The 25043-nt window shown below is 38.7% G+C and overlaps 1 protein-coding gene across 1 annotated transcript in view; it reads right to left on the bottom strand.

Annotated features, from left to right (window-relative positions):
• Window positions 1–11678: 11678 nt before the first annotated feature.
• The window catches only part of RSU1 (Ras suppressor protein 1), a 317910-nt gene continuing 304545 nt past the window's right edge, over window positions 11679–25043 (bottom strand). The window contains exon 9 of the mRNA XM_053713985.1: window positions 11679–13499. Coding sequence (XP_053569960.1) covers window positions 13397–13499 — 103 coding nt within the window. The 3' untranslated portion in view covers window positions 11679–13396. The remainder of the gene's footprint in view (window positions 13500–25043) is intronic.

Genomic DNA, 25043 nt, shown 5'->3' with positions numbered 1-25043 from the left:
AGTAAATGAAGTACCCAGACTATTCCATTCCCTAGAAATTACTTCTGAAATAGCATCAGGAACTGGAAAAACGTCTGGAATAACTACATGAGGTTTAAAAACCGAATTTAAATGCTTAGTAGATTTAGTATAAAGAGGACTAGACTCCTCCATATCTAATGCAATCAACACTTCTTTAAGTAAAGAATGAATAAAATCCATCTTAAATAAATATGAAGATTTATCAGTGTCAATATCTGAAGCAGAATCTTCTGAACCAGATAGATCCTCATCAGAAACAGATAAGTCAGAATGATGGCGGTCACTTAAAAACTCATCTGAAATATGAGAAGTTTTAAAAGACCTTTTACGTTTACTGCAAGGAGGAATAACAGACAGAGCCTTCCTAATAGAATTAGAAACAAATTCTTTTACATTAACAGGGACATCCTGAACATTAGATGTTGAAGGAAAAACAACAGGTAAAGGATTATTACTAATGGAGACACTATCTGCGTTAGAAAGCTTATCATGACAACTAACACAAACTACAGCCGGAGGAACAGTTACCAAAAGTTTACAACAGATGCACTTAACTTTGGTAGAACCAGCATCAGGCAGCGTCTTTCCAGAAGTAGATTCTGATCCAGGGTCAGGTTGTGACATTTTGCAATATGTAATAGAAAAAACAACATATAAAGCAAAATTATCAAATTCCTTAAATGACAGTTTCAGGAATGGGAAAAGATGCAAAATAAACAAGCCTCTAGCAACCAGAAGCAATAAAAAAGTGAGACTTAAATAATGTGAAAAAAGGTGGAGACAAGTATGACGCCCACATTTTTTGGCGCCAAGTAAGACGCCCACATTATTGGCGCCAAGTACAACGCCCATATTTTTTGGCGCCAAGTATGACGCAACATCATCTGACGTAAAAAACGACGCCCACATTTTTTGGCGCAAAAAAACGTCTAACACACATACGTCAAAAAATGACGCAACCACGAAAAAACTTCCGGCATCAACTATAGCGCCGGAAATGACAAAATTTTGCGCCAAAAAAGTTTGCGCCAAGAATGACGCAATAAATTGAAGCATTTTCTGTCCCCGCGAGCCTAACAGCCCGCAGGGAAAAAAGTCAATTGAAAATTCTTAAGGTACGCCACTCAAAAATTGTCACTTAATGAAAATGGACGTACCTGGTACGTCCATTGGTAAAACAAGTGCTGCAAGCGATCCTGATCACTTCCAGCTGCTTTCCGGTTATTGCAGTGATGCCTCGATATCGAGGCATCCTGCAATAACCATTTTGACCCCTCCGGTGCAGAGAGAGCCACTCTGTGGCCTTCTATGCACCGGACATCGATGGCCGCATTCGTTGGTGGGTGGGAGCTGAAGTGGGAGGCGGGTGGGCGGCCATCGATGGGTTCTGCGTCTGAGAGGGGGGCGGGGTCTCCGGGGCGCGCACGTATGCATGCGCGTGCACGGGGGCAGCGGGCGCATGCACGGGGAGGGAGCGGGTGGGAACCACTACACTGCAGAAAAAAAAGTATTTTAAGTGGGAGAAAGGGGGGAGGGAATGCCCAAAAAAAGTAATCTAAGGGATCTGGGAGGGGTGGGGGTTGGTCTTGGGGGGGGGAAAGCTACACTACAGAAAAAAATAAAAAACATCAATTATATCAACATCAATTATATTGTAAACTGGGTACTGGAAGACAGCTGCCAGTACCCAAGATGGCTCCCAAGAAGGTAGAGGGGGAGGTTAAAGATCCGTTTGGGGGGGTCAGGGAGGTTGGGGGCTAAGGGGGGATCCTACAGAGCAGCATATGTAAATATGCTTATTTAAAAAAAAAAATCAGAGATAGCTTTTATTTTAGTACTGGCAGACTTTCGGCCAGTACTTAAGATGGCGGGGACAATTGTGGGGTGGGGGAGGGAAGAGAGCTGTTTGGGAGGGATCAGGGGGTGTGATGTGTCAGGTGGGAGGCTGATCTCTACACTAAAGCTAAAATTAACCCTGCAAGCTCCCTACAAGCTATCTAATTAACCCCTTCACTGCTAGCCATAATACACGTGTGATGCGCAGCAGCATTTAGCGGCCTTCTAAATACCAAAAAGCAACGCCAAAGCCATATATGTCTGCTATTTCTGAACAAAGGGGATCCCAGAGAAGCATTTACAACCATTTGTGCCATAATTGCACAAGCCGTTTGTAAATAATTTCTGTGAGAAACCTAAAGTTTGTGAAAAAGTTGACTTTTTTTATTTGATCGCATTTGGCGGTGAAATGGTGGCATGAAATATACCAAAATGGGCCTAGATCAATACTTTGGGTTGTCTACTACACTAAAGCTAAAATTACCCCAAAAAGCTCCCTACATGCTCCCTAATTAACCCCTTCACTGCTGGGCATAATACACGTGTGGTGGGCAGTGGCATTTAGCGGCCTTCTAATTACCAAAAAGCAACGCCAAAGCCATATATGTCTCCTATTTCTGAACAAAGGGGATCCCAGAGAAAAATGTACAACCATTTATGCCATAATTGCACAAGCTGTTCGTAAATAATTTCAGTGAGAAACCAAAAGTTTGTGAAAAAATTTGTGAAAAAGTGAACGATTTTTTTTTTATTTGATCGCATTTGGTGGCGAAATGGTGGCATGAAATATACCAAAATGGGCCTAGATCAATACTTTGGGTTGTCTTCTAAAAAAATTTATATACATGTCAAGGGATATTCAGGGATTAGTGAAAGATATCAGTGTCCCAATGTAACTAGCGCTAATTTTGAAAAAAAGTGGTTTGGAAATAGCAAAGTGCTACTTGTATTTATTGCCCTATAACTTGCAAAAAAAAGCAAAGAACATGTAAACATTGGGTATTTCTAAACTCAGGACAAAATTTAGAAACTATTTAGCATGGGTGTTTTTTGGTGGTTGTAGATGTGCAACAGATTTTGCGGGTCAAAGTTAGAAAAAGTGTGTTTTTTTCCATTTTTTCCTCATATTTTTTTTTTTATAGTAAATTATAAGATATGATGAAAATAATGGTATCTTTAGAAAGTCCGTTTAATGGAGATAAAAACTGTATATAATATGTGTGGGTACAGTAAATGAGTAAGAGGAAAATTACAGCTAAACAAAAACACAGCAGAAATGTAAAAATAGCCTTGGTCCCAAACGGACAGAAAATGGAAAAGTACTGTTGTCATTAAGGGGTTAAAGTAAACCATGTACCATTTTAGTAGCCCTCTTTAGGACAGCTTCTAGTTTATTATTATTATCGGTTATTTGTAGAGCGCCAACAGATTCCGCAGCGCTAGTTTATTTATATCTTTCTGAAGATATGGTCTCCAGAACTGTACACAGTATTCCAGATTTGGCCTAACTAATGATCTGTAAAGTGGCGTAAGAACCTTGCTATTTCTGCTACTAATACCTCTTCCAATGCAACCAAGTAATCGACTAGCCTTACTGGCTGCACTGCGGCATTGTGTACTATATTTTAAATCATCTGAAATAATTCCCAAGTCCCTTTCTTCTTTAGTTACAGTCAGTAATGTACTATTGAGACTATAATTGGCCTTTGGGTTTTTGGATCCTATATGCATAATTTTGTTCTTGGTAATATTACATTTCATATCCCATTTATTTGACCAGTCCTCTAGTTTTTTAATATCACTGTTCATTTGATCAACCCCTCTTGGAACATCTACCCTGTTACAAATTTTTGTATCATCAGCAAACAAGCAAACCTTCCCCTTAAGCCCACTTCCAATATCACTTACAGTATGAACATGTTAAACAAAAACATAATTTATGCTTACCTGATAAATTCCTTTCTCCTGTAGTGTAGTCAGTCCACGGGTCATCCATTACTTATGGGATATTAACTCCTCCCCAACAGGAAGTGCAAGAGGATCACCCAAGCAGAGCTGCTATATAGCTCCTCCCCTCTACGTCATACCCAGTCATTCGACCGAAACCAAACGAGAAAGGAGAAACTATAGGGTGCAGTGGTGACTGGAGTTTAATTTAAACCTGCCATAAAAAACAGGGCGGGCCGTGGACTGACTACACTACAGGAGAAAGGAATTTATCAGGTAAGCATAAATTATGTTTTCTCCTGTTAAGTGTAGTCAGTCCACGGGTCATCCATTACTTATGGGATACCAATACCAAAGCTAGAAGTACACGGATGACGGGAGGGAAAGGCAGGATCTTTACACAGAAGGAACCACTGCCTGAAGAACCTTTCTCCCAAAAACAGCCTCAGAAGAAGCAAAAGTGTCAAATTTGTAAAATTTGGAAAAAGTATGAAGAGAAGACCAAGTTGCAGCCTTGCAAATCTGTTCAACAGAGGCCTCATTCTTAAAGGCCCACGTGGAAGCCACAGCTCTCGTAGAATGAGCTGTAATTCTTTCAGGAGGCTGCTGTCCAGCAGTCTCATAGGCTAAACGTATTATGCTACGAAGATGCTTTTTGACCTCTCCTCTGACCAGAATAAACTACAAACAGGGAAGATGTTTGGCGAAAATCTTTAGTTGCCTGTAAATAAAATTTCAAGGCACGGACTACGTCTAGATTGTGCAGAAGTCGTTCCTTCTTTGAAGAAGGGTTAGGGCACAATGATGGAACAACAATCTCTTGATTGATATTCTTGTTAGTGACTACCTTAGGTAAGAACCCAGGTTTAGCACGCAGAACTACCTTGTCTGAATGAAAAATCAGATAAGGAGAATCACAATGTAAGGCCGATAACTCAGAGACTCTACGAGCCGAGGAAATAGCCATTAGAAACAGAACTTTCCAAGATAACAGCTTGATATCAATGGAATGAAGGGGTTCAAACGGAACACCCTGTAAAACGTTAAGAACTAAGTTTAAGCTCCACGGTGGAGCAACAGTCTTAAACACAGGCTTAATCCTGGCCAAAGCCTGAACGTCTGGAACTTCTGACAGACGTTTGTGTAAAAGGATGGACAGAGCTGAGATCTGTCCCTTTAAAGAACTTGCAGATAAACCCTTTTCTAAACCTTCTTGTAGAAAAGACAATATCCTAGGAATCCTAACCTTACTCCATGAGTAACTCTTGGATTCGCACCAGTGTAAATATTTACGCCATATTTTATGGTAAATTTTCCTGGTAACAGGTTTCCTAGCCTGTATCAATTACTGACTCCGAAAATCCACGCTTTGATAAAATCAAGCGTTCAATCTCCATGCAGTCAGCTTCAGAGAAATTAGATTTTGATGTTTGAAAGGACCCTGAATTAGAAGGTCCTGTCTCAGAGGCAGAGACCAAGGTGGACAGGATGACATGTCCACTAGATCTGCATACCAGGTCCTGCGTGGCCACTCAGGCGCTATTAGAATCACCGATGCTTTCTCCTGTTTGATCCTGGCAATCAATCGAGGAAGCATCGGGAAGGGTGGAAACACATAAGCCATCTTGAAGGTCCAAGGTGCTGTCAAAGCATCTATCAGGACCGCTCCCGGGTCCCTGGACCTGGACCCGTAACAAGGAAGTTTGGCGTTCTGGCGAGACACCATGAGATCCATATCTGGTTTGCCCCAACGTCGAAGTATTTGGGCAAAGACCTCCGGATGAAGTTCCCACTCCCCCGGATGAAAAGTCTGGCGACTTAGGAAATCCGCCTCCCAGTTCTCCACGCCTGGGATGTGGATGGCTGACAGGTGGCAAGAGTGAGACTCTGCCCAGCGAATTATCTTTGATACTTCCATCATCGCTAGGGAACTCCTTGTCCTTCCCTGATGGTTGATGTAAGCCACAGTCGTGATGTTGTCCGACTGAAACCTGATGAACCTCAGAGTTGCTAACTGAGGCCAAGCCAGAAGGGCATTGAGAACTGCTCTCAATTCCAGAATGTTTATTGGAAGGAGACTCTCCTCCTGAGTCCATGATCCCTGAGCCTTCAGGGAATTCCAGACAGCGCCCCAACCTAGTAGGCTGGCGTCTGTTGTTACAATTGTCCAGTCTGGCCTGCTGAAGGGCATCCCCCTGGACAGATGTGGCCGAGAAAGCCACCATAGAAGAGAATCTCTGGTCTCTTGATCCAGATTCAGCATAGGGGACAAATCTGAGTAATCCCCATTCCACTGACTTAGCATGCACAATTGCAGCGGTCTGAGATGCAGGCCTGCAAAAGGTACTATGTCCATTGCCGCTACCATTAAGCCGATTACCTCCATGCATTGAGCCTCTGACGGGTGTTGAATGGAATGAAGGACACGGCAAGCATTTAGAAGTTTTGTTAACCTGTCCTCTGTCAGGTAAATTTTCATTTCTACAGAATCTATAAGAGTCCCCAAGAAGGGAACTCTTGTGAGTGGCAATAGAGAACTCTTTTCTACGTTCACCTTCCACTCATGCGACCTTAGAAATGCCAGAACTAACTCTGTATGAGACTTGGCAGTTTGGAAATTTGACGCTTGTATCAGAATGTCGTCTAGGTATGGAGCTACCGCTATTCCTCGTGGTCTTAGTACCGCCAGAAGAGAGCCCAGTACCTTTGTAAAGATTCTTGGAGCCGTAGCTAACCCGAAGGGAAGAGCTACAAACTGATAATGCCTGTCTAGGAAGGCAAACCTTAGGTACCGGTAATGATCCCTGTGAATCGGTATGTGAAGGTACGCATCCTTTAGATCCACTGTGGTCATGTATTGACCCTTTTGGATCATGGGTAAGATTGTCCGAATAGTTTCCATTTTGAACGATGGAACTCTTAGGAATTTGTTTAGGATCTTTAAATCCAAGATTGGTCTGAAGGTTCCCTCTTTCTTGGGAACCACAAACAGATTTGAGTAAAACCCTTGTCCGTGTTCCGACCGTGGAACCGGGTGGATCACTCCCATTAACAAAAGATCTTGAACACAGCGTAGAAACGCCTCTTTCTTTGTCTGGTTTGTTGACAACCTTGAAAGATGAAATCTCCCTTTGGGAGGAGAACCTTTGAAGTCCAGAAGATATCCCTGGGATATGATCTCTAACGCCCAGGGATCCTGGACATCTCTTGCCCAAGCCTGGGCGAAGAGAGAAAGTCTGCCCCCTACTAGATCCGTTGCCGGATCGGGGGCCCTCACTTCATGCTGTCTTAGGGGCGGCAGCAGGTTTTCTGGCCTGCTTGCCCTTGTTCCAGGTCTGGTTAGGTTTCCAGCCCTGTCTGTAACGAGCAACAGTTCCTTCCTGTTTTGTAGCGGAGGAAGTTGATGCTGCTCCTGCCTTGAAGTTACGAAAGGCACGAAAATTAGACTGTCTAGCCCTTGGTTTGGCTCTGTTTTGAGGCAGGGCATGACCCTTACCTCCAGTAATGTCAGCGATAATTTCTTTCAAACCGGGCCCAAATAATGTCTGCCCTTTGAAAGGTATGTTAAGCAATTTAGATTTAGAAGTCACATCGGCTGACCAGGATTTTAGCCACAGCGCTCTGCGCGCCTGGATGGCGAATCCGGAATTCTTAGCCGTAAGCTTAGTTAAATGTACTACGGCATCAGAAATAAATGAATTAGCTAGCTTAAGGACTCTAAGCTTGTCTATGATTTCATCCAATGGAACTGAGCTAATGGTCTCCTCTAGAGACTCAAACCAAAATGCCGCCGCAGCCGTGACAGGCGCAATGCATGCGAGAGGTTGTAATATAAAACCTTGTTGAGAAAATTTTTTCTTAAGGTAACCCTCTAATTTTTTGTCCATTGGGTCTGAAAAGGCACAGCTATCCTCCACCGGGATAGTGGTACGCTTAGCCAGAGTAGAAACTGCTCCTTCCACCTTAGGGACCGTCTGCCATAAGTCCCGTGTGGTGGCGTCTATTGGAAACATTTTTCTAAATATAGGAGGGGGGGAAAAGGGCACACCGGGCCTATCCCACTCCTTAGTAATAATTTCTGTAAGTCTCTTAGGTATAGGAAAGACGTCGGTACACGCCGGTACCGCATAGTATCTATCCAGCCTACATAATTTCTCTGGGATTGCAACCGTGTTACAATCATTCAGAGCCGCTAATACCTCCCCTAATAATACACGGAGGTTCTCAAGCTTAAATTTAAAATTTGAAATGTCTGAGTCCAGTCTATTTGGATCAGATCCGTCACCCACAGAATGAAGCTCTCCGTCTTCATGTTCGTCCATTTGTGACGCAGTATCAGACATGGCTCTAACATTATCAGCGTACTCTGTTCTCACCCCAGAGTGGTCGCGTTTACCTCTAAGTTCTGGTAATTTAGATAAAACTTCAGTCATAACATTAGCCATGTCTTGTAAAGTGATTTGTAATGGCCGCCCTGATGTACTTGGCGTCGCAATATCACGCACCTCCTGAGCGGGAGATGCAGGTACTGACACGTGAGGAGAGTTAGTCGGCATAACTTTCCCCTCGTTGTCTGGTGAATTTTTCTTAAAATGTACAGATTGACTTTTATTTAAAGTAGCATCAATGCAATTAGTACACAAATTTCTATTGGGCTCCACATTGGCTTTTGAACATATTGCACAAAGAGATTCCTCTGTGTCAGACATGTTAAAACAAACTAGCAATTAGACTAGCAAGCTTGGAAAATACTTTTCAAATAAATTTGCAAGCAATATAAAAAACGTTACTGTGCCTTTAAGAAGCACACAAAAACTGTCACAGTTGAATAACAATGAACCGGATTAGTTATAGAAACCAAATTTTCACAGTAAATGCATAAATTTAGCAAGGGATTGCACTCATTAGCAATGGATGATTAACCCTTAATATCAGAAAAACGGATAACAATTGAAAATATAAGCGTTTTTATCACAGTCAAAGCACAGTCTCACAGGTCTGCTGTGAGTGATTACCTCCCTCAAAACTAGTTTTGAAGACCCCTGAGCTCTGTAGAGACGTCCTGGATCATGCAGGGAGAAGAAGGCAGACTGTGACTGAATTTCTAATGCGTAGTAAAAGCGCCAAAATAGGCCCCTCCCACTCACAATACAACAGTGAGGGAAGCTTAGTAAACTGTTTTAATTCAAAACAAACGACAGCCATGTGGAAAATAACGCCCAAAACAATTTTTCACCAAGTACCTCAGATAATTAAACGATTTAACATTCCAGCAAACGTTTAAAATCTAATTTATGAAATGTCATTAAAAAGCCTGCTGCTAGTCGTTCCCACTGCAGATTAGGCTAAAAGTTATATGCATACAGTATTTTCCCAGTGAAGTGCCATTCCCCAGAAATACATAAGTGTAAACATACATACATATCAGCCTGATACCAGTTGCTACTACTGCATTTAAGGCTGTACTTACATTATATCGGTATTAGCAGTATTTTCTCAGTCAATTCCATTCCTTAGAAAATAATATACTGCAACATACCTCTTTGCAGGTGAACCTGCCCGCTGTCCCCTGTTCTGAAGTTACCTCACTCCTCAGAATGGCCGAGAACAGCAAATGGATCTTAGTTATGTCCGCTAAGATCATACACAAAACTCAGGTAGATTCTTCTTCAAATGCTGCCTGAGAAAAAACAACACACTCCGGAGCCGTTTAAAATAACAAACTTTTGATTGAAGAAATAAAAACTAAGTTTAATAACCACAGTCCTCTCACACATCCTATCTATTAGTTGGGTGCAAGAGAATGACTGGGTATGACGTAGAGGGGAGGAGCTATATAGCAGCTCTGCTTAGGTGATCCTCTTGCACTTCCTGTTGCGGAGGAGTTAATATCCCATAAGTAATGGATGACCCATGGACTGACTACACTTAACAGGAGAAACAGGCCCAAGAACCGACCCTTGGGGAACACCACTAGTAACTGACGCCTCATTTGAATGTCATTTGAACCCTCTGTTATCTATCTTTAAGCCAGCATTCTACCCATTTAACAATCTTAGCATCTATTCCAAGGCAATACATTTTGTGAATAAGTATGTTATGTGGGATGGTGTCAAAAGCTTTTCTGGTCTATTATTTTAGTTACATGGTCAAAGAAATCAATTAGATTAGTCTGACATGATCTTCCAGCAGTGAAACCATGCTGTCCTTTGTCTTCTAAGTTGTTTGTCTGAAGGAAAGATACATTAATTTCCCTGCAATTGAGGTCAAACTGACTGGCCTATATATAGTTAGCAGAATTTCCCCTACTACCCTTTTTATGAAGAGGGACTACATTGGCAATTTTCCAGTCTTTTGGAACAACTGTTAGAAGTGACCGATTAAATAAATCAGCTAATGGAGTAGTTATTACGGATCGAAGTTCTCTTAGAACCCTTGGAAGAATATTATCTGGACCCACAGACTTACTTACTTTTATTTTTGATAAAGCTCTATGTAAAAAGAAAAGTACTACTCACATTATTATTTACAGTAACATCCCTTAATAGAATATCACTATCTTTACCATCTGTTGTAAAGACTGAACAAAAGTAATCATTTAAACAGTTTGCTATTTGTTTATCTTCTTCAACTACTCTAGCCTCATTTTTGAGTCTAACTATCCCTCTGTTAGTTTTTCTCTTTTTCTTTTCACTGATATATCTAAAAAAAGGTTTTGACATCGTTTTTACAGATTTTGCTATTTTCTCTTCTGCATCAGCTTTAGCCTTTCTGAGTTGTCATCTTTTGATGGGTTCTCCATTTTTCCTTATCCTCTTCTGAGCCAGTGAGTTTGAATTTTTTTATAGACTGTCTTTTGTGTCTTAACTGCATGTGCTACTTCTCTTGAAAACCATATTGGTTTTCTTTTTCTTTTACAAACAAGCCTAATACAGTGTTTAGTTGCATCTAGAATAGCGTTTTTAAAATATTCCCACTGTTCTTGGACTCCTGTAATCTGTGCCATCCCTTTTAGAGATTCATCTAGTTATCTGCCCATGTAAGAAAAATCAGACGTTCTAAAGCCTAAAACTTTTGTTTTACTATGGTTGCACAGTACCTTTGCCTGTATATTAAACCATACAGACTGATGATCACAAGAGCCTAAGATCTCACCCACAGACACCTCAGATGCTATATCACCTATATCACCGTTTGTAAGTACTAAATTAATATAGTTCCTTTACGTGTTGGTTCTTTTACTAGTTGCTAAAGAGATTCTGCTTGTAAAGTTTCCAGAATATATTTACTTCTAGTTGATATGGAAACAGGTACTTCCCAGTCTACATCAGGCATATTAAAGTCCCTCACTACTATAACATTGCCCTTCATTGTAATTTTGGCTATTTCATCAATTAATACATTTTTCTGATGCTTCATCCTGTAATGATGGTCTATATACTACTCCTATTCTAAACACCTGTTTCCCTTCAGTTTTTATAGTTACCCAAACACTTATGCTAAGGAGAGATACTTAATGCTCAGTAAAGCAAATTATTTCTCTCTATGAAGGTGAGTTTTTGAGAATTGGGCCCTTAGTGTTTCATTCTCCAGATAAAAAAAAAAACAACTTTTTATTTGTGTTAATGTTTAAATTGTGGGTGCATGATACCTAAATTCCAGTCCATGGCATCAAGAAAGTACAGGCTTTGGGTTTACTAAGATACACATAATACCCACGTACAATAATATGAACTGAAATGATTGACCTATAGTATCTTGTTGATGTAAACTAATCAGGTTAAAAGGCAAATGTTCTTTAATCACGTGTAGAATAGTTTACATTTGCAGTGTAGATTCAATGCAGTGAATATCACATTTTAAAGACTACAGTATTCCAGATAATACATTTATTAAAAGCATTTGAAACCAAAATGACAATGCAAAAAAGATAATATAGTGTGTAAATATAGGAATAAATGAAGAACAGCAAAATGAGCGAATGCCTGTGAACTGATATATAATTAAATATAAAAAGTGTAACAGTCATTATTATGCCACTATAATATATCAGTAATGGTTCTTTCAGTACATCAGAGTACAATTATATTTAAGCTAAAAGTACATTTTGAGGAAATAAATAATGTAAATGCACATTTGTATTTATCTTCAAAGGGGAATATTGATGAGCATTTGGTTTACTTGCTCTGACTGAAATTCAACATTGGTTACATGTTCATTACTTACAACATTATGATGTTCAATGGTATGACCTGATGGCTGTGAGTGTGCAGCAGGCAAGGTAAATAAACATAAGATATAAGGGCTTTACAAATTCTGACTTTCAGGGAATCAAAATTCCTAGAATGTTACTTCTGGTTCCTATGTAGATATACAAATAATTATTTTTACCCCAGAGTTAATATTTGCATTCCCTATACATTTCAGAGACAACTTTAATAGGTGTGTGACCATTTAATAAAGGGGTATATATAACATATACAGAACACCTAGATACAGTGGAACAGAGTGAATATCCAGTGGTTCCCCACCAATGCACCAGGGACTACTCCTTTATTTATATATATATATATATATACACACACACAAGTGGCCCTCGGTTTATGCCGGTTCAATTTGCGCCGTTTCAGAATAACAACCTTTTTTCAGTCATGTGACTGTTATTGAAAAGCTTTGGAAAGCAAAGCACACTAATTAAAATAGCCAGTAGGTGGAGCTGTCCGCTTGTTTTGCAGCAAAGTTATGCAACTTAGCCTTAAATTGATCTGTGTACACAGATCAGACCAGATCTATCGAGCAAAATTTAGCAGGCACTTCCCTATTATCTTCCTGTCCAGCAGCTTGAGGTGAGGGTGCCTAACTGCTTATTGATAACTGCAGATTGAAATGCATAGAATAGGTGCAGACCGAATATTATCTAACATGCTAACGATGCAGAAAAATGCAAGTAAAAAAACGTTTTTGTTCATTAAACTTAGTTTGATGATGATGCAGTCTGTTGTGTGATTATTTTATTAGGTACTGCTTAGCAAATGTTTTTGTTCATTAAATTTAGTTTGATGATGATACAATCTATATTATTAGTTTTATAATGCTGTTTAGCATTTAAAGTCTTCATTTCAAAGCTTTAAAAATTAATGTACTAGGTGTTACTTATGACAATTTTGAGAGGGGCCTGGAATCTAACTCCCTCACTTCCCATTGACTTACATTATAAACCGGGTTTCAATTTACAACGGTTTCGATTTACAACCATTCCTCCTTGAACCTAACCCCGGCGTAAACTGAGGACTACCTGTATATATATATATATATATATATATATATATATATATATATATATATATAAAAAAAATGGGCATTTAAAGGAGTGACCACCAAGACCATGGGACTTATCCAGAAATAGGACAGTCTCACAGTTTATAGACATGTATTTCTAGGGCCAGGAATCATACTGCAATGTATAACACAGAGATATTGTGAACCATGTATTATATATATATATATATATATATATATATATATTCTTGCGTTTAATCCCCATAGAAATTATAGTGAAAGTGTCCCTTTAAATCCCTATCCCCATAGTGGCTTATTTATTCTTGGCTGCCAGTGGCTTGCGGCTGATTTTCTTTGATTTATCGTTGTTCTTCTTTGGCGGCTCAGGGTTGGCCTGCATATGTCTCCCATAAAGACTGAAAAAAAAGCAAAAATAGCATTAAATGATTGTGTTGCATAAATCATAAAAAAAAAATATATATATCTTTTTAACTTCAGTTGTCATATGTTCTTGTCTCACTACCAAAATCTTAAATTAGACGTTACCTAATAAAGACAAAATAAAATTTCTTAACTAGATACTGAAACTAGCCTGTGCGACAAACATATGCTGGGGAAAAACAGAAAACATTTACAGTGCACCAAGCATAAGGACTTGTACTAAACTCAAGGGCTTAATAATATGACAGAGCAGTGCTGTCAAAAGATTTCTTAGCTACTCCTGAATGATTGATTGTAGAGGCAACGCTACCAACACATCAATACAGCTTTCTTACAATTAGAATTCCCAGCAAAAAGTAAAAAGTATGTTAAAATATATAGCATGTGCCAATTATTAAATATAATTTACATATTGTTTAAAAGTCATACGCTTTCTTTAAAATCATTCAAATTAAGGAAAAAATATAGAACAAGTATGATGCTTCTAACATTGTGCACTTAACAACAACTTGAGGTTTAATCTTTTCTCACTTTAAGAGACTAAACAAGATCAGTATTCACAACACAGTCAAAGAATGCTCAATGGGAATTATTTTGCAATCATAATACAACTGGCAATGTCATTCATTAGGTCAAGCAGAACCTCCATGTAAAGACAGCTGGGATAAGCCTACAAGAAAGAGGCTGAACATTTCATTCACAATGATAGGAGGTGGGAAGGGATGTGGGGGTTTAACTTTTGGAATTAATATTAAGTCAGTACTTTGGTACAGTAATGCCCTTGCTTTTGTGTATCTGAGTGAGAACTTAAACTTTGATATTATTAAAAGAAGCTTGCAATACATTTCTTAAAAAATACTTCTTTAAATTCTCCAAGCTGACTCATAGTTTTCTACTTAAAATATGAGGCAATAGGGGTCACTTTAACCCCATGGAACAGAGAGAGAAGCAGGTACGACAATGGCTGTTAAGTGGCAAAACAAACAAATATCATGTTGTAGCGTTTATAGTTGAACAATTACATATGACATACGTGTGCTGCATCAAATAAGGGTCTATAATGCAGTATTTGGTAAAATGATAAAATGGCAGCACTTGTTATTTTGGCTTGCAACAGATTCCCATTGAAGATTAAAATTCACTAAATACAAATATTACACAATCTTTAATGTGAAGATGTTTCAGATTAGATAGTAGTTAAAGGGGCGGTTTACTGGATAATCCCTTTATTACCCATTCCCCAGTTTTGCATAACCAACACTGTTATATTAATACACTGTTTACCTCTGTGATTACCTTGTATTTAAGCTTCTGCAGACTAACCTCTTATTTCAGATCCTTTAACGGACTTGCATTTTACATGAGTGAGCACAATGTTATCTATATGACACACATGAAGTAGCGCTGTCTAACTGTTAATAACTGTCAAAATGCACTGAGATAAGTGGCGGCTTCAATGGCTTATACATTAGCATATGCGCCTACCTAGGGTTAGCTTTTTTTTAAAAAAAATACCAAGAGAACAAAGCAAATTTGATGATAGATGCCCCATCTGAATCATGAAAGTTTTATTTTGACGCGATTGTTCTTTTAATAGTGACACAAATATATCAGTACTTTATATTGAAATATGTTTTCAGAAAACGTGGTAATTTAAGTTTACTAATTCAGCATGTTAGAGCACATGTATTTGTAACAGAGTTCATTCTTAGAAGCCATAAGTTTATGTTAAATCAAAAATCAATGCAGCAACACAAACTACAGTTCACACTTAAGGATGCATAATGACAACCAATAGAAATCTATGTTGTGTCTATATTTGCATGAAAAACACAAAAATGTTTGCATTACGTGATTTATTAAAATTATGTTAGGGAAAAAATAAAAATCTGTAAAACTGCTCACTTTTTACAGTACAGTTATATGTAATTGCTGTTGCTGAATGCTCTGACGAAGAATCAGTGGCACAAAACACATGTAGAGCTCACTGGCAACCAGAACTTTTTCAGTGTAATTATTGTCGCTGAAAAACTTGTGTGGGGTTATTGACTCCGGACAATATGGCTGCCTAGGGTGTGAATAATGCAAGCCTGTGCGGCTTCATACTACAGTTAACTAGTGCAGAAAAGCATATATGACAAAATATGAATTATACTTCTGCTGTAATGTGCAGGTGGCTATTTGTGACAGCTATTTGCTTCTCTAATGGATTCTAAATACTGCTGATAGTCAATGACAGCCTTATCAAAATATACAATCCTGCCCAACCTAGACATCAACTTAAAGGGATAGTAAACTAAACACCAAAAAACAAAAAACAAAATTTATGCTTACCTGATAAATTTCTCTCTCTTGTAGTGTATCCAGTCCACGGGTTCATCCATTACTTGTGGGATATTCTCCTTCCCAACAGGAAGTTGCAAAGAGGACACCCACAGCAGAGCTGTCTATATAGCTCCTCCCCTAACCCCCACCTCCAGTCATTCGACCGAAGGCAAGTAAGAAAAAGGAGAAACTATAGAGTGCAGTGGGGACTGTAGTTTTAAAAAATAAAAACACCTGACTTAAAGTGACAGGGCGGGCCGTGGACTGGATACACCACAAGAGAAAGAAATTTATCAGGTAAGCATAAATTTTGTTTTCTCTTGTAAGGTGTATCCAGTCCACGGGTTCATCCATTACTTGTGGGATACCAATACCAAAGCTTTAGGACACGGATGAAGGGAGGGACAAGGCAGGAACTTAAACAGAAGGCACCACTGCCTGTAAGACCTTTCTCCCAAAAATAGCCTCCGAGGAAGCAAAAGTATAAAATTTGTAGAATTTAGAAAAAGTATGAAGCGAAGACCAAGTTGCCGCCGTGAAAATCTGTTCAACAGAAGCCTCATTTTTAAATGCTCATGTGGAAGCTACCGCTCTAGTAGAGTGAGCTGTAATCCTTTCAGGAGGCTGCTGGCCAGCAGTCTCATAAGTTAAACGGATTATGCTTCTCAGCCAAAAAGAAAGAGAAGTTGCAGAAGCCTTGTGGCCTCTCCTCTCCAGAGACAACAAACAAGGCAGATGTTTGACGAAAATCCTTATTTGCTTGTAAGTAGAACTTTAAAGCACGAACCACATCCAGATTGTGCAACAACCGTTCCTTCTTGGAAGAAGGATTCGGACACAGAGAAGGAACAACAATTTCCTGATTGATATTTCTATTGGAAACAACCTTAGGAAGAAAACCTGGCTTGGTACGTAACACCAGGTAATAATGGAATATGTACAGCGCCAATAAAGGCTAAGGGATAAATATAAACACTAAAAACGAAATGTACCTGCTAAGGCTGAACAAGAATTTATTACAATTCAACAGTATTGGTACCAAGGGATAAAATGAGTAAAAAACAGTAATTAAAACAGTTGTTAAAAACAATGGTAAGGTGGAGTGTTGTGCTGATACACTCACAAAGTGCAAATAGCAATTGGATCCAAGGGGTGGAAAACTAAAATGGTGAAATCCACATTTGCTTGTGGATACACAAATAAACAAAATGTGTAAGCAACATAAAAATGTATGCGACTTAAATGTGCAACATGATAGTGCAAATGTTGTGCAACATAAGTGAGAGTAATTGTGATCACTATGTGTATAAAAGATAAGGAAAAAACGATTCACATCAAAAATGCAAAAAATCACAATAGATATAATATATTAAAAAGTCCCAATGACACTGCAGTGCAAAAAATAAATCACATGTGAATAACTGCCATTGAGTGGCAAATGTGGAAAAAAGGGTGGATCCTAACAACGGTCAGCTCTTAGTCCAATGTCCTAGAGATGTCCCTGTAAAAAAAGGAGTACCATAGCGTAACAAGTCCTCAAAGTGGTTAAAATACTTGGAATAATGCTTACCAACAGGTCTACGCGTTTCGGCCCCAAAATAAGGCCTTTATCAAGACTATCTAGGACATTGGACTAAGAGCTGACCGTTGTTAGGATCCGCCTGGGAACTCTTCCCCTCAGGATTCCAGGTTCCTTCATGTGATTTCCTTATTAATTTACTGTTTTTTGGATTACAATACTCTTTTTGTTCTTTTTTGTTCTTTTTTATCCTTTGTTGAACATCATTTTTGTATCTGGTTTTTGATTTTTATTTTTATTTTTGTTTTTTCACTGGATTTCCTCTTTTTTGCCTTGGGTACACCACCCTTTTTTCCACATTTGCCACTCAATGGCAGTTATTCACATGTGATTTATTTTTTGCACTGCAGTGTCATTGGGACTTTTTAATATATTATATCTATTGTGATTTTTTGCATTTTTGATGTGAATCGTTTTTTCCTTATCTTTTATACACATAGTGATCACAATTACTCTCACTTATGTTGCACAACATTTGCACTATCATGTTGCACATTTAAGTCGCATACATTTTTATGTTGCTTACACATTTTGTTTATTTGTGTATCCACAAGCAAATGTGGATTTCACCATTTTAGTTTTCCACCCCTTGGATCCAATTGCTATTTGCACTTTGTGAGTGTATCAGCACAACACTCCACCTTACCATTGTTTTTAACAACTGTTTTAATTACTGTTTTTTACTCATTTTATCCCTTGGTACCAATACTGTTGAATTGTAATAAATTCTTGTTCAGCCTTAGCAGGTACATTTCGTTTTTAGTGTTTATATTTATCCCTTAGCCTTTATTGGCGCTGTACATATTCCATTATTACCTGTTCTTTCCTTTTGGGGGTTGGTTAGACCCTTTATTTGTACTCAGCACAAGGGAATATCTTAGCGCTTGGCTACCACACCTCACTTGGTACGTAACACCACCTTATCCGCATGGAAAATCAGATAGGGTGAATCACACTGCAGAGCAGATAACTCTGAAACTCTTCGGGCTGAAGAGATAGCAACTAGAAAAAAAACTTTCCAAGATAAAAGTTTGATATCTAATGAATGCATAGGTTCAAACGGAACCCCTTGAAGAACTTTAAGAACTAAATTTAAACTCCATGGCGGAGCAACTGGTTTAAATACCGGCTTGATTCTGACTAAAGCCTGACAAAACGCCCGAACGTCTGGAACATCTGCCAGACGCTTGTGAAAGAGAATAGACAGAGCAGATATCTGTCCTTTTAAAGAACTAGCTGATAATTCCTTTTCCAATCCTTCTTGGAGAAAAGATAGAATCCTAGGAATCTTTACCCTACTCCATGAGAAACCCTTGGAATTACACCAATGAAGATATTTACACCATATCTTGTGATAGATCTTCCTGGTGACAGGCTTCCTAGCCTGGATCAAGGTATCAATAACAGACTCAGAAAAACCACGCTTTGATAAGATCAAGCGATCAATCTCCACGCAGTCAGGCGTAGAGAAGTTAGATTTGAGTGTTTGAATGGACCCTGGATTAGAAGGTCCTGCCTCAATGGCAGAGGCCATGGTGGGCAGGATGACATGTCCACCAGATCTGCATACCAAGTCCTGCGAGGCCACGCAGGAGCAATTAAAATCACCGAAGCTTTCTCCTGCTTGATTCTGGCAATCAGCCGCGGGAGAAGAGGAAACGGTGGAAACACTAAATCACCACATATCTCTTTATACTTCCTATCTTGTCAAGAGCTTGCAAAGAGAATGACTGGAGGTGGGGGTTAGGGGAGGAGCTATATAGACAGCTCTGCTGTGGGTGTCCTCTTTGCAACTTCCTGTTGGGAAGGAGAATATCCCACAAGTAATGGATAAACCCGTGGACTGGATACACCTTACAAGAGAAATGCTATTGTTTAAAAAGATAGATAATCCCTTTATTTACCATTCCCCAGCTTTGCCAACACTGTTATAGAAATATATACTTTTTACCTCTGTAATTACCTTGTATCTAAACCTCTGCAGACAGCCTCCTTATTTCAAATATTTTGATAGACTTGTATTTCAGGCAATTAGTGCTGACTAACGTCACGTGCGTCAACACAGTGTAAGCTATATCAAACACATAAACTAACGCCCTCTAGTTGTGAAAAACTTTTAAATGCATTCAGATGAGAGGTGGCCTTCAAGGGCTTAGAAATTAGCTTATGAGCCTAACTAGGTTTAGCTTTCAACTACAAATAACAAGAGAACAAAGCAAATGTGATGATAAAAGTAAATTAGAAAGTTGTTTTTAAAATTACATGCCCTACCTGAATCATGAAAGTGAAGGTAAAGTTTAGGTAATCCGAATATATCTATGCATTCTTTTAACATTGGATAAGCTAATCACTAACTTTATTCAATAAAAAAATAAATAAAAATATTTTAATTGTATTCATAGCTTTTCCTACTGTTCCGTTGATAACCCCTCCCAACTACTATTTCCGGATTTGAAGTGCCATGACGTATAGAGCGGTCCCACCCGCTCTATACGTAATCTCAGAAGTGCGTTCATGGTGAGCGCTGAAAACGGGCATGCACGATTCTGAGCTTACCATCACCAATGCGCATGCGTTAATTGCGGGGAAAACATAATATTGAATGAAGAGCTGTATTCATTCATTACTATGTTACGTGAGAGAGAACAGTTCTTTCTTTATACTCTGCGACCCAAAGTATCCGTAGTTAAGTGATCCTCTAAATCACTGCTGCTGTAAAAAAAAGAAGTACGCATGCGCAAAACGGGAACACGCAACGCGACTAATAGCAAAAAAAGAACGGAGCGCATGCGCAGTGCATTGAGAAGAGGGTTGACGTAGAGTCACGGCCGCCTAACGGCCAGAATTTCAACTGGCTAATGAAAAAACGTCACTCAAAATGAAAAAAAAAAATGAAAAAACGGGACGAATTTTGAAATCTGAAAAATGAGAATCAAAAGTGAGATTACGGGATTTGTAAGTAAAAACCCAAAAAATTATAAATTAAAGTCCTATTCAATTTGAAAAAATATTTGAATTCTGGATCGTTGACAAGTTAACTTTACCTTCACTTTAATTTGGACTTTTACTATCCCTTTAAGCACATCCACATGTTACAAAATAGTAATTCTGCCTTCACTGTAGTGTTCTTTATTTTAAAAAAAAAAACACACACACAACATTTGGTGAATGCTGTAAAAGAACATAAAATAAACACATGAAAAATGTAATGATTTTAGTTTCTGGTCCATGCAATTTATGAAATAGGGCATGACAGATCATAGCAACCGGAGTGCCAATAAATAAATCAACTGGTATAAATCACATGGTAAACATTTAATTACTCTGCAAAACTGACTTTTCACTCAAAATTTGATTTAGCTGTGACTTAAATATTTAATCCTTCATGAAAGTCATACTGCAAACTGCCACCTGCATTGTTGCAACTCCTGTATTCAGTACTACGGAATTTAGCAGCGCTATACAAATAAATGATAATAATAATATATACTGTTGATGAGAGAAAGCGATAGCTCCTGTTAAGTGTGCCTTTAAGTCTTGAAACTTGTCATGCTCTTATGATACACTGCACAATCCTTCTTGCCAAGGTTGTTTTGCCCCTCCCCCCTCTGCTAGCTTTCCTAGAGGATTGCGTGGGTGTCATAAGGTCATCCAGATTAGTGACAGACAAGCCCCCTTGTAAGCATCATATTTGCTGCCCCTGCTGTCTGCATAGTGCTGGTAAAGTGATGGTAAATCCTAGCATTTGTGAAACACTAGGATTTACTAGTGCAACAAATAAAGGGGACATTCAGTCATGAAGTATAAAATACTTCATGCTGAAAGTACCTTTATTTGTCTGTAGCGTTTGCCGCACTGAGCTAACTGGGCCGCACAGCTATTGGCTAAGAGGTGGAAATGTCACCTTATTGAAAAAACTAGTGTCCTGCTGCGGGCAGCCTGAGGCGCTTAGTGCGGGATACACTGCAGACAAATAAAGGAACTTTCAGCATGAAGTATGTTATATTTTATGACTGAAAGTCCCCTTTTTATTTTCTGCACTAGTAAATCCTAGCGTTTCACAAATGCACTTCAACTCCTGAAATGGAGCCAAAAAATGATTGTGTTTCAAGTCACGCTGGGGAACCTCAAGAATGTCTGGGATAAGCTTAAAGGGATAGTCTACTTGAAAAATATTATTGTTTAAAAAGATAGATATTCCCTTTATTACCCACTCCCCAGTTTTGCATAACAAACACTGAATATCAATATACATTTTACCTCTATGATTACCTTGTATCTAGGCTTCTGCAGACCGCCCTCTTATATCAGTGCTTTTTACAAACTCCACGGGAGTGAGCACAATGTTATCTATATTGCACACATGAACTAGCACTGTATGGCTGTGAAAAGCTAATAAAATGCATAGAGATAAGAGGCGGCCTGAAGGGGTTTAGAAACAGGCAGAGGTTTAGAGGTTATAAAGTATATTAATATAACAATGTTGTTTGGGCAATGCTAGAGAATAGGTAGCACATTTGTTATATATCTTATTTTGAATTCAAGAAGACTGCTCTTCTAACGCTATAATAGAAACTAATTAAGTTTATACTTTATTGTTGGGCCTGTTGTTCTTGTCTTCCGTCAAAAATCTATGGCTTAGATTTCAAACCAAATACAACTAATAATGTGTGCTACAATAATGCACAATATTAAAAGTTGCTGGTTAATATGTTTTTAACCAAAGCAACATGTTTCAAGAAAGCATTTTTAACACACCTGATAGATAAATAATGCACCCTATACTGTCAATGGAAAGCGCTATTAGCACACTATTTGTGTATGTATTACACTCATGCTCAATACAAATAACACTCTTTAGTACTGGATCTTATCTGAGGGAAATAATGCACCTGCACCGGCTGACATGAATATTGGAGACTACATTTTACTACTTTGTGCATGATATATATTAATCATGGACTTATAATACTCGCGCAAAAAGTGCAAGCAGTAAGGATCGCGCCCCAGCAAACGCTCCATACAGATTGTATTTTTGTGCTGCACTCTTAATCTGGCCTATATCTCTAGGTGTGTGCAGAAAGATTTTAGCAACAACTAGAAATATCTGCAATGTCTTTTTCTAAAGTTTAATGAAAAAGCCCTTCCGTGTTATTCACTTATATTAACTGAACACAAATCAAAAATTAAACTTTTTCAGATAGAGCACACAATTTTAAAAAAACTCTTCAGTTCACTTTCATGATCTAAATGTGCACAATCTTTTTATTTGCACAGTTTAAGTTTCTACTGAGCATGTGCAAGAATTCACAGTACAGTATATATGTATATGCATTATGTCATTGGCTGATCGCTCTCACATTATGCAGCAGGTAGGAAAATTGTGCTAACTTTGAAAATTGGCAGAAAACATAATTTATGTAAGAACTTACCTGATAAATTCATTTCTTTCATATTAGCAAGAGTCCATGAGCTAGTGACGTATGGGATATACATTCCTACCAGGAGGGGCAAAGTTTCCCAAACCTCAAAATGCCTATAAATACACCCCTCACCACACCCACAAATCAGTTTAACGCATAGCCAAGAAGTGGGGTGATAAGAAAAAAGTGCGAAAGCATAAAAAATAAGGAATTGGAATAATTGTGCTTTATACAAAAAAATCATAACCACCACAAAAAAGGGTGGGCCTCATGGACTCATGCTAATATGAAAGAAATGAATTTATCAGGTAAGTTCTTACATAAATTATGTTTTCTTTCATGTAATTAGCAAGAGTCCATGAGCTAGTGACGTATGGGATAATGACTACCCAAGATGTGGATCTTCCACGCAAGAGTCACTAGAGAGGGAGGGATAAAATAAAGACAGCCAATTCCGCTGAAAATAATCCACACCCAAAACAAAGTTTAAATCTTATAATGAAAAAAACTGAAATTATAAGCAGAAGAATCAAACTGAAACAGCTGCCTGAAGTACTTTTCTACCAAAAACTGCTTCAGAAGAAGAAAACACATCAAAATGGTATTATTTAGTAAAAGTATGCAAAGAAGACCAAGTTGCTGCTTTGCAAATCTGATCAACCGAAGCTTCATTCCTAAACGCCCAGGAAGTAGCAACTGACCTAGTAGAATGAGCTGTAATCCTTTGAGGCGGAGTTTTACCCGACTCGACATAAGCATGATGAATTAAAGATTTCAACCAAGATGCCAGAGAAATGGCAGAGGCCTTCTGACCTTTCCTAGAACCGGAAAAGATAACAAATAGACTAGAAGTCTTTCGGAAATTCTTAGTGGCTTCAACATAATATTTCAAAGCTCTAACTACATCCAAAAAATGCAATGATCTTTCCTTAGAATTCTTAGGATTAGGACATAATGAAGGAATCACAATTTCTCTACTAATGTTGTTAGAATTCACAACCTTAGGTAAAAATGTAAAAGAAGTTCGCAACACCGCCTTATCCTGATGAAAAATCAGAAAAGGAGACTCACAAGAAAGAGCAGATAATTCAGAAACTCTTCTAGCAGAAGAGATGGCCAAAAGAAACAAAACTTTCCAAGAAAGTAATTTAATGTCCAATGAATGCATAGGTTCAAACGGAGGAGCTTGAAGAGCCCCCAGAACCAAATTCAAACTCCAAGGAGGAGAAATTGACTTAATGACAGGTTTTATACGAACCAAAGCTTGTACAAAACAATGAATATCAGGAAGATTAGCAATCTTTCTGTGAAAAAGAACAGAAAGAGCAGAGATTTGTCCTTTCAAGGAACTTGCAGACAAACCTTTATCCAAACCATCCTGAAGAAACTGTAAAATTCTCTGAATTCTAAAAGAATGCCAGGAAAAATGATGAGAAAGACACCAAGAAATGTAAGTCTTCCAGATTCTATAATATATCTTCCTAGATACAGATTTACGAGCCTGTAACATAGTATTAATCACAGAGTCAGAGAAACCTCTTTGACTAAGAATCAAGCGTTCAATCTCCATACCTTTAAATTTAAGGATTTGAAATCCTGATGGAAAAAAGGACCTTGTGACAGAAGGTCTGGTCTTAACGGAAGAGTCCACGGTTGGCAAGAGGCCATCCGGACAAGATCCGCATACCAAAACCTGTGAGGCCATGCTGGAGCCACCAGCAGAACAAACGAGCATTCCTTCAGAATCTTGGAGATTACTCTTGGAAGAAGAACTAGAGGCGGAAAGATATAGGCAGGATGATACTTCCAAGGAAGTGACAATGCATCCACTGCTTCCGCTTGAGGATCCCTGGATCTGGACAGATACCTGGGAAGTTTCTTATTTAGATGAGAAGCCATCAGATCTATTTCTGGAAGTCCCCACATTTGAACAATCTGAAGAAATACCTCTAGGTGAAGAGATCATTCGCCCGGATGTAACGTTTGGCGACTGAGATAATCCGCTTCCCAATTGTCTATACCTGGGATATGAACCGCAGAAATTAGACAGGAGCTGGATTCCGCCCATACCAGTATTCGAGATACTTCTTTCATAGCCAGAGGACTGTGAGTCCCTCCTTGATGATTGATATATGCCACAGTTGTGACATTGTCTGTCTGAAAACAAATGAACGATTCTCTCTTTAGAAGAG

The sequence above is a fragment of the Bombina bombina genome, chromosome 5 (assembly GCF_027579735.1).
Source record: "Bombina bombina isolate aBomBom1 chromosome 5, aBomBom1.pri, whole genome shotgun sequence".
Lineage (NCBI taxonomy): Eukaryota > Metazoa > Chordata > Amphibia > Anura > Bombinatoridae > Bombina > Bombina bombina.
The sequence above is the reverse complement of the archived record's forward strand: the minus strand, read 5'-3'. Positions and strand labels throughout refer to the sequence as shown.